Source organism: Esox lucius, chromosome 19 (assembly GCF_011004845.1).
Source record: "Esox lucius isolate fEsoLuc1 chromosome 19, fEsoLuc1.pri, whole genome shotgun sequence".
Lineage (NCBI taxonomy): Eukaryota > Metazoa > Chordata > Actinopteri > Esociformes > Esocidae > Esox > Esox lucius.
The window spans coordinates 10706716-10721923 of NC_047587.1; the positions used below are offsets into that span (position 1 = coordinate 10706716).

The 15208-nt window shown below is 44.8% G+C and overlaps 1 protein-coding gene across 7 annotated transcripts in view; it reads left to right on the forward strand.

Moving 5' to 3' along the window:
* The window catches only part of kif21a (kinesin family member 21A), a 39854-nt gene that overhangs the window by 5232 nt on the left and 19414 nt on the right, over positions 1-15208 (forward strand). For all 7 annotated transcript variants that reach the window (XM_010897860.5, XM_020040515.3, XM_020040513.3 and 4 more), the window contains exons 2-8: positions 8099-8321; positions 9351-9533; positions 12584-12733; positions 12921-13052; positions 13639-13812; positions 14083-14198; positions 14381-14576. In XM_010897860.5, coding sequence (XP_010896162.4) covers positions 8099-8321; positions 9351-9533; positions 12584-12733; positions 12921-13052; positions 13639-13812; positions 14083-14198; positions 14381-14576 — 1174 coding nt within the window. The remainder of the gene's footprint in view (positions 1-8098; positions 8322-9350; positions 9534-12583; positions 12734-12920; positions 13053-13638; positions 13813-14082; positions 14199-14380; positions 14577-15208) is intronic.

A 15208-nucleotide genomic window follows, 5' to 3' on the forward strand; every position in this document is an offset into this window, starting at 1 on the left:
CTTATAATCTTCACCCAGCACAGCCAGAAGAGGACTGGCCTCAACTCAGAGTCTTGTTCCTCTCTTGGTTTCTTCCTAAATGTTGACCCTACTCAGGAGTTTTTCCTGCCCACTGTGCATCAAATCTGTTGTTGCTTGCAATTTGGGGTTTCAGTCTGATGTAAAAAGGGGTTTTATGAAATACATTTGATTGAATGAAAAGCATTTTATTTCTTTAAATGCTTACTTTGTGGTGGTAGAAGAGATTCTCAAGAGGTTTTTTGATGTTTCTGCCATAGGGGTTTATATCCTAGAAATTGAATTTATATCCTAGAAGAGTAATTTAACATACTCTAATATAGTCCACTTTGCAGACGGATTATAACCTGTTCATGCGTTACTGTGGGTGGTCCTGGGAATCGAACACACTATGCCAGCGTTATGTAATGCCCTACCAAGATACATTACAATACATAACGGGGTCACAAATGCTTTGTGCATCAGCCTCAGTTATATTTGATAGTAGGCCATAGGTCATTGTGTGCAGGAGTAAATATCATCAACCCTCTCAAGTCCTGCTTGACTGACACCAGTCCTGATGTTAATCTGATCCCTGATATATGCTGCAAAGTAATCCGTGTTACATGCAAAGGACAGGTCACAGATGTGTGCGGCATGGCATCTGTGTTGTAGAAGCGCTCTCTCAGGTTATTCCTGTTATCATTGGTCAAATTAGAAAGATGAGCGCGACATCCAGCTATAGGAAAGTAGCACAGTGACTCAGCCATTTTGACGTTCTCCTCTTCTGCCTGGCCTTTCTGCCATTTCTCTTCAGTTGATTTTGTTTCCTCACTTGTCTACACAGCTCATGTTATGAGCTACTTTACTGGAGCTGCTGCTTCAATGGTGGCCCTTAATCTGCTCCTGAAGCTCGGAACTAAAATGTCACAAGAGGAAGGTGCATGTGTATGAATACTTTGTAACACAGTTCGTGTTTGTGAAAGGATTATGCAGACATATGCAGACACAGAACGTCTTTAAAGCTCTGTTTACTTGTTTATTACTTGTTTAAGTTTATAGCACTGTCTTTTCTAACATTTTCTAATGTTTTTTACCATGTACATTATAACTTAGTTATTATACTGTTAGAACACTGTCCATTATACAGGTATAACATTTCCTCCTGGGGTGCCCAGCGGTCTAAGGCACTCATCCGTGACGAAAAGCTGACCACCATAGTCTTGGTCTAACTTTCCCCACTGGATTTGTATGTGCGTGCATGCTTGTTTTTCCCCCCTTGTTGACAGCTAGGAAACAGCCTCTCTGATAGCCCCATACCAGGCCCGCATGCAGCGCAAGGGCAGGCAGCACTTGAACGCCGTTTTACTGCTTCTTATAGGTCAAGGGTCACAGAACAGGCCCCCCTGGCCTGTCAGTATTAGGATGAGACGAGAGGAGGGAAAGGCAGGACACGTCTTTAGCTCTTCTCTTGTTGACAGTAGAGGGAGAAATACAGCCCAAGTTGTTTGTATTGGCAAATTATCATCCTCAAATGGTGATTTTCAAGTTCGAGCTCACTTGAAGCCATAATTCTCTATTTGTTTTTCAGCATACATTTTGTTGTTTAATCGTAATATTTGAATCCAGGATTCACTCTGTCTCAAATATTGGGGGAAAAATTTGGGAAATATATAAAATTAATGGGATTCTTTAATTTCATAATTTGGTGAACCTGAAGTTTAAAATCCATTCACACACAGACACAGTGACTCCAGTGTAATGTGTTCTTGGAGAAAGTTATCGGTAAGAGACATTATAAATATGAATTATTCTATTTTGTGCTATATTTACAATAACCAGAGCAGACAAAAGATGTGGAAGCAAGCAGACAAGACTGACATTTGGGGGAGATTTCTAGTCATTTTGTTATATTCTCAAATCCTACTTCCTGTTGGTACCTAGTTTTGCATCATCATGTGCTTTCAAATAATTGGTTACTGGAATCATTTGTAACAAGTTTCGAATCCTAGTTTTGAGTTTCAAGCTGAAATGTAGAGTTTCAGCAGCTACACACACTATATTTATGGCTAAACATATTTGATGAACCGATCAACTGAACCGTAATGTCAATGTTTTTGACACTGAACCGTAATGTCAATGAGAACACAGAATAAGGCTCTTTAATCAACGTGAGGGTGTGCTGCTCTTTTGAAGGGACTCTGGTCTCCTACCAAGACTAGTTATTCACACTCAGTGATAAGTCAGAGAAAGTCCCTGTCCATTTAAGCTCATGAAACAGTTTAAAGGCATAGTTCCGAGTAGAAATACTGGACACATCCACATGCGCAGTGTTGCGCAGAACATTGTCATCTATGTACTGATATTCCTACTTCACCATTACCCAACCTCTCTGACTCAGCCTTTATTGCATTTAAAGACAGCAGGAGCCCTGGAACTCTCCTGACGCCCAGCACCTCCAATGAATGACATCTGCCACAAACAAAACCAACAGCACAAATGGACACAGCCCTTTATTTTCACAAGTGCTCTGTCCCCTATTCCAGACTAAACTACTCCAGTGTTCTCATTATCCTACACTCTCCTCTCTAAATACCACTTAGAGAGGAGAGTGTATAGCCTATATAGTGCTATATAGGCTATACACTCTCCTATATAGTGCTATATAGGCTATACACTCTCCTATATAGTGCTATATAGGCTATACACTCTCCTATATAGTGCACTGCGTATAAACAGGTCAAATAGTCAAACGTAGAGCACTAGTGTATGTAGGGTTCCAATTTCTGACTCTTTGGTAGAATCATGATGTCCTGCTGGGATCGGATTATTGCTTAGAATTATCGCTTCCGTTACCAGTCACCATAGCAACCCCTCCCCTTCTTTAAATTTGCCCACCACAACACAAAGAACAATACAGCAGCCCGGCATTTCTCAAATGCAGGTCCGTGGATCGGCGTTGGTCCGTGGAGGAAGGAACACCAGGGCATATCACTCATGATATGAAAAGGCTTTGCAATGGGTTTGTCTCAATCCACTGCTTAGTTCATTGAACGGTGGTAATGCTGGTTACCTCAGATGTTGGCTGTTTAGTAGTTAGTGTCCACAAAGCACATTCTGTTTATTCAAAACAGTTTGGTTCTACTTTCCTAACGCTTCCATCTGAAGTTCCTATGCCATGCAGGACAGGTGTAAATGTTCTACACACGTACCCTTCAGGAATAAAGGTTCTAAACACGCACCCTTCAGGTATAAAGGTTCTAAACACGCACCCTTCAGGTATAAAGGTTCTACACACGCACACTTTAGGTATAAAGGTTCTAAACATGCACACTTCAGGTATAAAGGTTCTACACACGCACCCTTCAGGAATAAAGGTTCTACACACGCACCCTTCAGGAATAAAGGTTCTACACACGCACACTTCAGGTATAAAGGTTCTATACACGCACACCTCAGGTATAAAGGTTCTACACACACACTTCAGGTACAAAGGTTCTACACCCAAGCACACACAGGTATGTGTTAATGACTCCTATATATATTTATATATATATATATCAGTACCACATACTATATGTCAATACCTCCTCTATTGATCAGAATCTCTATATATCAATACCATACATAACAGCCTCTAAAATATCAATAGATCCTCTTCATATCAATACCTACTCTATTTATCAATACATCCTTTATATCGAGTGCAGTTCATAGTTATTTTGACAGTGACACAGGTTTTTTTTGTTTTGGCTCTGTACTCCAGCAGATTGAATCTGATATGAAACAATGACTAAGAGGTTAAGTTTCAGACTGTCATCTGTTTCAGTTTATGAGGATTTACATCTATAAACCGTGAAACATAGAGGAATTACAGCAATTTTTATACGTCACCCCGCTTTTAGAGGACCAAATGTTTAGGACTAAATAACATGGTCTTGTGATATTCAATACTTGGTTGCACATCCTTGGTATTCAGTGACTGGCTAGAGTCTTTGACCGGTAAACATCACCAGATGCTGGATAACTTCCCTGGTGATGCTCTGCCAGGCCTGTACTGTAGCCATATTCAGTTCCTGTTTGCTTTGGGGGTGTTTTGCCTTCAGTCTCCTCTTCAGCTAGTGAAATGCATGCTACATTGGTTTCAGGTCGGTGATTGTCTCGGCCAGTGAAGAACATTCCACTATTAGGAACCTGAAAAACACAGTGGTTGCTGTAGCAGTGTGTATCAGGGTCATTTTCCTCCTGTAACATCAAATGTGTATGGAGGGATTTGGTTGGATCTCAGCAGACAAGATGTTTCTTTACACTTCACAATTCATCATACTGCTGCTGTCATTAGCTGCATTGTCAGTGAAGACAAGTAAGCCAGTTTCATTAACAGCAATACATGCCCAAAATGTACCCCCATCCAAGCTAGCAGCAGCTAACTAGCAACTAGCAGCAAGCTGTTCTTTGGAAGAGCCTTATCGCCAGTCTTTTGCAAAAAACGAGGGCAGAAGAAACTTGATGTATTTGTCTGTGTAAACAGTATTCTCCATCTGTGCTGTCAGTCTCATTGGACAGGTATTTCTGAAGGATACTGTTGTATTAACTCTTATCTGAGTATGGGTAAGAGGTAGCTGCTGAGAAGACACATGAGAGACGCAAATTGACTAGCCTCGTCTGCAGGATTTTCCGGATCGCATTGTGCTGTGGCAACTCATTCACCCGTGCGATTTCAAGGTTGGAGGAGCAGCGTGGAGGGTTGGACGCTGAAGTGGATACCTAAGAGGAAAGCTTGCTGTGATGGTCTGCTCTGCCCTTTTGCAGCACTGATGCTGAGTGTTTCTTCTGCCTTGGTTCCGTCCAATGAAACAGCATCTAGCTCGCTCTGTAGAGACGCCGCTCGCCACTAGCTCTTCCCCTCCATCTTCTCCCTTGACGCGCGCGTTAATGATTTATGGAGGGAGTGACGTTAAACTGCTGGATCAGCGCATCATTTCCAGAAACAACAGGAGCCTGGACAATATCTGCAGCCTCTACAACAGGAGGCCTCTACAACAGAAGGCTTCTAAAACAGGAGCCTGTACAGCTTTTACAACAGGAGGCCTCTACAGCAGAAGGCCTCTACAGGCTCTACAACAGTAGGCCTCTACAACAGTAGGCCTCTACAGCCTCTACAACAGTAGGCCTCTACAACAGGAGGCCTCTACAGCCTCTACAACAGTAGGCCTCTACAACAGTAGGCCTCTACAACAGAAGCCTGTACAGCTTTTACAACATAAGCCCTCTACCGCCTCTACAACAGGAGCACTCTACAGCCTCTACAACAGGAGGTCTCTACAGCCTCTACAACAGGAGGCCTCTACAACAGAAGCCTGTACAGCTTTTACAACATGAGCCCTCTACCGCCTCTACAACAGGAGGCCTCTACAGCCTCTACAATCAATCAAATCAAAATTTATTTATAAAGCGCTTTTTACAACCGCAGTTGTCACAAAGTGCTTTACAGAGACACCCGGCCTTAAACCCCAAGGAGCAAACAACAGTAGTGTTGAATTTCAGTGGCTAGGAAAAACTCCCTAAGAAGGTCGAATTTTAGGAAGAAACCTAGAGAGGACCCAGGCTCAGAGGGGTGACCAGTCCTCTTCTGGCTGTGCCGGGTGAGATATTAAGAGTCCAATTGGAATAATAAATACATTTCTCTGGGCTAAATCCAGAGTATATTTGATTTTAGACTAGGTCAGAAGTATGACCAGGTGGACAAGGACAGGAACAGCAACGGTCCCCCCAAACCAGGTAATCCGCAGGTGTGGACCAGGACCTCATCTCCTTCTAAAATTTTAAATTGGAGGAAACTGAGAAAAGTTAGTAGTACATCCCTCATGTCCCCCAGCACAATAATATAGCAGCGTAACACCTTGGAAACTGAGACGGGGGGGTCCGGTGACACTGTGGCCCTACCCGGGGGAGGCCCCGGACAGGGCCCAACAGGCAGGAAATCAATCCAACCACATTGCCAGGCATCAACCAAAGGGACACCCACCAACCGCAACCCCCCTGAATGAGGGCCGAGTATTGCTAGCAGCGTACAGCCCAACTGCACAAGTGCGCAATAGAGAGTCAACAACAAGCCAGTGACTCTTCCCCCGAAGGGCATTGGAGGGAGGGCATCCCAGTGGCGACGAGAGCCCACCTGGCAAGACAGCAAGGGTGGACAGTATCAAGCCTACTGGTCACCTTCACGCCCCCGGGCCAGGCTACACCTAATTATAAACCGTGCTGTAGAGATGAGTTTTTAGTAGACACTTGAAAGTTTGCACTGAGTTTGCATTTCTAACCTTAATTGGCAGATCATTCCACAGGAGTGGAGCTCTATGAGAAAAGGCCCTGCCGCCAACTGTTTGTTTAGAAATTCTAGGTACAATTAAAAGGCCTGCATCTTGCGATCTACAACAGGAGGCCTCTACAGCCTCTACAACAGGAGGCCTCTACAGCCTCTACAACAGGAGGCCTCTACAGCCTCTACAACCGGAGGCCTCTACAGCCTCTACAACCGGAGGCCTCTACAGCCTCTACAACAGGAGGCTTCGACAGCTTTTACAACATGAGTTCTCAACAAAAGAAGGCTTCTACAGCTCCTACAACAGGAGCCTGTACAGCTACTACAACGAGAGGCCTCTAGTGCCTCTGTACAGTAGAGCTGTTCACAAATCTTGGCCCCCCCAACCAAATGGGATAGAGAGGTCACAGCAGATTTGGGAGAGGCCATGTTCCCCTGGTAGAGGGGTGGAAAACGATGTGTTGAAACCGTTGGATTACATGCTCAATTAGTGTGATAAACTGCCCGAATTAAAGACACCCCTTTTCATACTAGGATTAGCTGTAGTGTACGGGAAATGTTCATTCTGGGGCTGTTTTGAGGTTGACTGGCCGGCAGATTGATTCGGAGAGTGACACCTTTGTGTTTAGTGTATGATCAACATGACAGCGTTTAGAACACAGAGGCCTGGATATAGTAACACAACCTAAATCCTCACTTCCCCAACCCAATCAGAAACGGACTGGATTAAAAATATTTGTATTTTGTGTTACGTCATGCAAACTGATTTGGTGAGATTTTAAAAGGTCACGATGCTGCCGCTGCCGCCACAGGATTTCATCTCTGTATCATCTTGTAAGATGTGCCTGATTCCATGGAATACTGAGGCTTTTTCAAAATAGGGAAATCATTTATCCTGTGACCTCCAACCAGGGCATATTTTTCCTCCCATCCCTCCCTCCCTCTCTTCATCGCGCTCTCTCTCTCTCTCTCTCCGTCCAGCGGGCTGTGTAATCCCGTCGCCTCGGGGTTGATCGTCGGTGGCAGCGGTGGGATCCAGTGTCACACAGACACAATGAGTGCACTGTGCTCCGACCACAGCTTTGTCCTCTGGCTGGCGGGGGACAATGCAGTCCTTATGAACACAGGACGGGCAGGCTGTCAGGTGCCGTTGTCAGCCGTTAGCAGACCATGTCCCTTCCCCTGTCCGCTGTCCTTCTATCACAGGGGTAGTGCGCAGTAAGAATAATGACGTGAAGACGCGGTACGTTTAGATCTGTTCAAGGCCTGGTGGGACAGGCACTGTTGTGGGGGGGGGGGGGGGGGGGGTCTCACTGGCATCGCATGCAGCCTTGCAACAGGACGCATTTCTCCTGTATCTGTTTTGTGTTTGCCAGTCACTGTGCTTTGCCCTCTGGCACTGTCAGTCTGGCTCCGTACAGTAGCGGCCAGTTTCTCCCTCACGTCCACGCCAGGGTTGTTAATCCAGGGCCAGCTCCAGTTGGCCAGCTATCAGGAGGGCATTACGGGCATTCAGCGTTGGAGCTTAGCTCCCCCTTGTACTCCCTCCTGCCCACAAATACAGTAACACACACACACACACACACACACACAGTGTGACACACAAAGACACACAATGACACCTTTCACATGGATGTTTAATAGGGCAACAACGTCTCCGATGATGGTTATCGTGACTTTACGCACAGAACATCGAAGTTGAGACTGTTACATGATCTTCTCTCTCTCTTTCTTCCTCACTCTGTGCCTCTCCCTACACCTCTCCATCTCTGCCAGGATTCGTCCTCAGCTGGCCCGGGAGAAAATCGAGGGATGCCACATCTGCACGTTTGTGACCCCAGGGGAGCCGCAGGTGATGCTGGGTAAAGACAAGGCGTTTACGTACGACTACGTGTTCGACATGGACTCCAGTCAGGAGAGAATCTATGCTGACTGCACTGAGAAGCTGATCGAGGGCTGCTTCGAAGGATACAACGCCACCATCTTTGCTTACGGCCAGGCAAGTCTCTACACAGCCCCAGCTCAGCCAGCACCTCAGTGGCTCGGACTTCCCCGTTCGGCCCTAGATGTGTATGTGGCGGCCTGTTGCGTTAGTCCCATTCTCCAGCAGTTTGCACTGTGCCTGACATTGTGAGGACGATTATACTTTTTTTCGGGTTATTTGTGTAATGTATAAGCTTACGTTGGATCACAAGTCAAATACTGAACTGGAATGATAATCCTGCGAGTATAAGCTCCTATAGACTAACTGACCCCTCCAATGCTCTCCAGTTATATGAGTGTTGTTTTTCTGAAAGGGTTCCTGAGGGTACTGGGGTGTTTCCGTCATTGGCAGGCGGGTCCAAGTTCTTCCAGTCTACATAGTAACACCCCCCTCCACCCCTCTCTTCACTACCAATTCAACAGTTCTTGCTCCTCTCTCTCTCTCGTTCTTTAAGAGGATTTTCTTTTCTCCTGTCAGTCTGGAAATGACATGCACGTTTGGGCTCTTCTCCCCTACACCCTTGGTTGCCTTAGCGATTGAGCCTGCTTCTCTCACAGACGGGGCTTTCTAGAAGTCTTGTCTGTTAAATGGCAGTGGGGGATATAAGTGGGGTGGGGGGGTCTTAAATGATGGCTTAAAGCTATCCATACAATTTTAATTTGCACTCCTCTTTCTGTCCTCCCCAACCCAGTCCACGCTGCTGCTTTGGTGACTGGTGACCTATTTCTCTTCCTTACTGCACACAACCTGGTTCAGCCCAGCTCAGTGGTTTTACTCATGGTTGAGGAGAATCTGGTTGAGGAGAATCTGGTAGTGGATGTGTGCGTCGAGTCAGAGCTGTGCTGGGTCGGACTAATCCAGCTTCATCATGTCCCTACAGACTGACCCCGTTAGAAGAAGCCCAGACGTTCCCCTATTTGGATACAGTCTCACCGGATTTAAATGGAACTTCAATAAATGAACAATTTAACGGAAATAAATTTATCTTGCGCCTCCTCTCCTCCCTCCCTCCCTCCCTCCCTCCCTCCCTCCCTCCTCCTCCAGACTGGGTCAGGCAAGACCTACACCATGGGAACGGGTTTTGACGTGAACATCAGCGACGAGGAGCTGGGCATCATCCCGCGGGCCGTCAGCCACCTGTTCCGGGGCATCGAGGACCGCCAGCAGGTTGCCAGGGAACAGGGTCGACCAGCGCCGGAGTTCAAAATCAACGCGCAGTTCCTGGAGGTACGAACCGCCGGAGTCACCCCCAGAGGCAGGGGATGTATGTGACATCCTACTGGGAGATGTCTTCTGCCGTAAAACCTCTTAGGAGACCAGGATGGGAACACGAACATTCCCCGTAACTCAAATAATACACCATAACCCCCTTCGACCCGCGTCTGTCTTACCTGACCCCGTGTGTCTGACGCTTGGTCATTTATCTAGCTCCCATCTGTAGTCCGTTACGCCGAGGTACTCAGACGGTCGACTGCGGACATCTGTCAAAGGGCACGAGCGGTGTTGTAGGGGTCACAGGTCAGGGCGGCTGGGGGTTAATGGATGCTGACAGTTGGGCGGGTCTGTCAGCCTGACAGACAGAGACTCCGTGTGGACATGCCGAGTACTTTATGTCATAGACGTTAGTAGCAGGAATATGGAGGCACAATCCCCAGATTTCGTTTTATTGTGTCCAATAATGCCTCGTAATCAGAACACAGTTCTGCTGTCCCAGAACATTGAATTTGAATGTCCGTCTTACTCATACTAATTGTATGGCTTTAGTATTCAGCTCCGGGGGAAAAAATGAAGAGACCACTTGCTCCTTTTTCTTTCCGTTCCAAAAAAGTCGAAAAGGAAGGTTTTGAGTGAGGAACAGAAGGGTTAAAATTAAGAGACCACTGCAAATTGAACGCTTGTGCTCCTCACTCAAAACTTTCCTTTTCAACTTTTTTGGAATGGAAAGAAAAAGGTGCGGTGGTCTCTTCATTGTTTCCGGAGCTGAATGATCAGCACAAACAAAGGGCTCTCACTGTTGCATGTGTTAAGACATTGTTACTATATTAGGAATTAACATCTTTAAAAAGTATATTTAAAACTGCTTATGCTACAGTAATGCATAACCAAACAGTTTGGCCTCTTGTGAATCATAGGGTTTACAATACTGTTCTAGACCTTATATTTAGATATCCTGTTCTAGGCCTTGTATTTAAATATGCTGTTCTAGACGTTACATTTCGATATCCTGTCCTAGGCCTTGTATTTAAATATGCTGTTCTAGAGCTTATTTAAATATACTGGTCTATACCTTGTATTTAAATATAATGTTCTAGACATTGTATTTAAATATACTGCTCTGGACATTGTATTTAAATATACTGTTCTAGACACTGTATTTAAACAAACTGGTAGTTATACTGTTGTAGACCATGTGTCATTTTATGCCTATGAACCAAGCGTAATTTATTTCCAGTCGCTCTCTCAAACCTATTTTCAAATCAGGCGACCTCACTTGGGACCCCCAGTTATACCAGGCTGCCTGCCACCCTACACCACAGAGAAACATAGTGGATCCAAGCCCATTCTACTATCTGTAAAACATCTCTGCTATAGGTGTTAGGAGATGTGTGTTGATATAGAGGCCATATCAGAGTGCTAATGAAGCCTTAATGTGTCCCACTCATGTTGTCCTGTCTCTACTTCTGTCACTGTGACGTTATCAGTTGGAATGTATCACTTTTGGGACCTCAAGCGGTCTCTTAGGCAGATTTTAGTCAGGCTTTCCAACCTCACCACAGTACTGAAACGGCCCTAATTAAAGTTTTAAATGATATACGGCTGAATACTGATTCTGATAAAATAACAGTTCTGGTTCTATTAGATCTCAGTGTAGCATTTTAAACTGTAGATCATAGAACACTTATAGATAGGCTGGACAATTGGGTAGGACTCTCCGGGACAGTCCTTGATTAGTTCAGATCTTATCTAGATGGCTGGAGTTACTTTGTCACAATTGGTAATCATGAATCTGATATGTTGGCTATGACATGCGGAGTTCCACAGGGATCAGTTCTCTGACCGCTTCTGTTCAATCTCTATATGCTACCTCTGGGCCAAATTCTACAAAACAACAACATTAACTACCACAGCTATGCTGATGATACTCAAATATATATGGCTCTCGAACCATATGACAACAGCTCAATAGACTCTCTGTGTCACTGTATAAAGCACATAAATACCTGGAGGAACCAACATTTTCTACAATTAAACCAAGATAACACAGAGATTATGCAACAATATATGTTTGGCAACAAAAATAAAAGAACAAGTATTAGTAAAGAGCAGGATTCTCAGGCCCTTAAAACCAGGGATCAAGTACGTAATCTTGGTGTTCTGATAGACTCAGACCTCACATTTAACAGACATATCAATGCGGTCACCAAAACAGCATTCTATCATCTTAAAAATATAGCCAGAATCAAAGGCTCTGTGTCCCAAAAAGACCAAGAGAAGCTCATCCATTCTTTTATCTCTAATTGGGTTGACTACTGTAATGGGGTCTTAACAGGACTCCCCAAAAATACTGTAAAACAGCTGCATCTCATTCAGAATGCTGCTGCTAGAATGTTAACCAGAACCAAGAGAACAGAGCACATCACTCCGATTCGTAAATCTTTGCACTGGCTTCCAGTCAGTTACAGAATAGATTTTAAATTGCTGCTTTTAGTTTATAAATCTCTGAATGGTTTAGGACCCGAATACATTTCTGATATGTTTGAAGAATATAAACCGAGCAGGACTCTTAGATCCATGAACACAGGTCAGCTAGTAGAGCCCAGAGTCCAAACTAAACATGGAGAAGCTGCGTTTAGTAGTTATGCTGCACACAACTGGAATAAATTACTAGAAGATCTTAGATGTGCCCCAAACATATACATTTTAAAATCCAGGTTAAAAACACTTATTTATGTCTATTAATGAGCACTTAAACATAACAGCACTGTTTAGCCTTACAGCTTTTATAGCTTCCTATGTTTTTATCCTGTTTTAATTTTTTTAATAGTTTTTATTATGATGTTGTTTTGATGTTTTCATTTGAGTATTTTTTATGCTATTGTATTGTTAAATTTTTTCTTTGTAAGGCACATTGAATTGCTTCTGTGTATGAATTGTGCTATATAAATATAAACTTGCTTGCTACTTGTGATGTTTCAGAAGAACCTGTGATATGGTGATATTTCACTGTGTTCCGTTCATCACGGTCAGTGAATAAGTAACATTTTGTCCCGGTTTAGCTTTACAATGAGGAGATTTTGGACCTGTTTGATGCTTCTCGGGACCTGGAGGCGCGGAAGCAGAAATCCCACATCAAGATCCACGAAGACGCAAACGGAGGAATCTACACCGTGGGGGTGACGACACGGACCGTGACCTCGGAGGCAGAGGTGTGTGTGTGTTGTATAAACTGTAAACTGTGTGTTATGGGAGGTGTGAACCATGGGGTCTAAGGGAACAGTCAGTGGCTGTGTGTGTGTTGTATATGATGGGAGGTGTGAACCATGGGGTCTAAGGGAACAGTCAGTGGCTGTGTGTGGAGTTCCACAGTAAAATGAGCCACCTGTCCCATGTCAGATGATGCAGTGTCTGAAGCTGGGCGCACTGTGTCGGACCACAGCCAGCACCCAGATGAACGTCCAGAGCTCCCGGTCGCACGCCATCTTCACCATCCACCTGTGCCAAGTCAGGGTCTGTGCACCGGACAATGTACGTAGCTCCGCCTGACCTCCGGGCCGTTCATAACCTGTTGCCCAGCGTTTTCCCCTTGTTACTCTGTTGTCCAGCTTCTTCCCTTTGTTACTCTGTTGTCCAGCTTCTTCCCTTTGTTACTCTGTTGTCCAGCTTCTTCCCTTTGTTACTCTGTTGTCCAACTTCTTCCCTTTGTTACTCTGTTGTCCAACTTCTTCCCTTTGTTACTCTGTTGTCCAACTTCTTCCCTTTGTTACTCTGTTGTCCAACTTCTTCCCTTTGTTACTCTGTTGTCCAACTTCTTCCCTTTGTTACTTAGTTGTCCAGCTTCTTCCCTTTGTTATTGGGATGTGTCCACTGGCACTGTTGCTTTTTGACACTTCATGGCATTCATGACATGACATGACCTGTTATGACAGTGACCGGAGTCCCACCTCTTCTGCCACTCATCTTCTGTCATGTCACATCGTGACATGAGTTGTAACATGAATGACAGTTGCTGTGGCATGTGCACTAACTACCATGTAATGTTACATGAGTGGCACAGACCTTTATACTTGGTACTGACTAAGTGGCATCCATCTTGGTGTTATTTACCTCACAGCAAGACGGTAACGAGACAGACAACAGGATCACTAATGGCAACACTGAGATGCAAGAGTACGAGACGCTGACAGCCAAGTTTCACTTTGTGGATCTGGCCGGGTCCGAGAGGCTGAAGAGGACCGGGGCCACAGGAGACAGGGCCAAGGAAGGAATCTCCATCAACTGTGGACTGGTGAGACTTTAGCCGTATCTGGAATGGGCTCTTTCCCTACAGCAGTACAGTACTGGCGACCCACCCGATTCCCTGGTACATGGTTGGGATCTGGTCAAAGTGATTACGCCAAGCTACACCAATGCTTTCTTAACGTAAGAGTGCCATCTAGTGGGTCATTGCAAATAATGTGTGAAGTCACAAAAATCAGGTACTGGACAAGTGTTCTCCTTTAAAAAAAGCGAAAATAAGCATTAGGTGTGTTTTTCTGTGATCTCCACCAAACTGCAGCTTGCTCTGGGGAATGTAATCAGTGCTTTAGGGGACCGAAGCAAGCGATCCACACATGTGCCTTACAGAGACTCCAAACTCACCCGGCTTCTACAGGATTCCCTAGGCGGGAACAGGTATGTTTCTGATTGGTCAGGAGTCTTTGTGTGACTGCCTTTTTCAACTGATGCAATAATCAATACATGTCTAGAACACAGCTGCCTCCAATCAAACCGGATCGATATCTGACACACTCTGTGCTTCTTTTGTCGACCGGAAATAATGATTGTCCCTCCCTCCCTCTCGCTTTTTCTCTCAGCCAAACGATGATGATAGCGTGCATCAGTCCATCTGACCGGGACTTCATGGAGACCCTGAATGCGTTGAATTATGCGAACAGGGCCAGGAACATAAAGAACAAGGTGACGGTGAATCAGGACAAGGCCAGCCAGCAGATCTCTGCTCTCAGGACGGAGATAGCCCGGTTGCAGATGGAGCTCATGGAGTACCGGACGGTAGGAGAGGGCTGGATTTCGGCTGGAGGGTTTTTAAGTTGTTAGAGGTACATTCTTTGTCACATGATCACCCCACTGAAATTGCCAGTTTGCTCGAAAAACACTGTTTTTAAAAAGTGACGTCATCCCGTCTGAGACCTCGGTGTGTCTGAAGGTGAACTCACCCTGTCTCAGACACAGAATCTCCAATCACAACTAAAATGAGGTGTTATGAAAGTCTGTTTTAACCGTCTGGAATTGGGTGTGACTTTTTTCCCTTCTAAAAAGGTATTTGTTTGTATGATTGGTCTTTTCAGCTGTGAATAGATTTCAGATGGTTGGTCATGATGATCGAGTATCTGGTTGTCAAGGGAGAGAGTAATTCAATTATTCAGTGCAGCATTTGATAGTCCATTGTTCATGATGTTACAAACTCGATCTTACAAACTCAATCTCATCTCAAAGAAACTTCCGTTCATCCTCTACTTTATAGACATCACTGTCCAGAATACACAACACAGACCTGTAAGCCCATTGGCAAATTACTGTTGCTGCTTTGACTGAACGTGACTTCCTGTGTACTTTTAAACTGATGTTCTTTTGTTGTCTAAACATAACAAACATGCATTCATACACTTCTACACTGGAGAGAT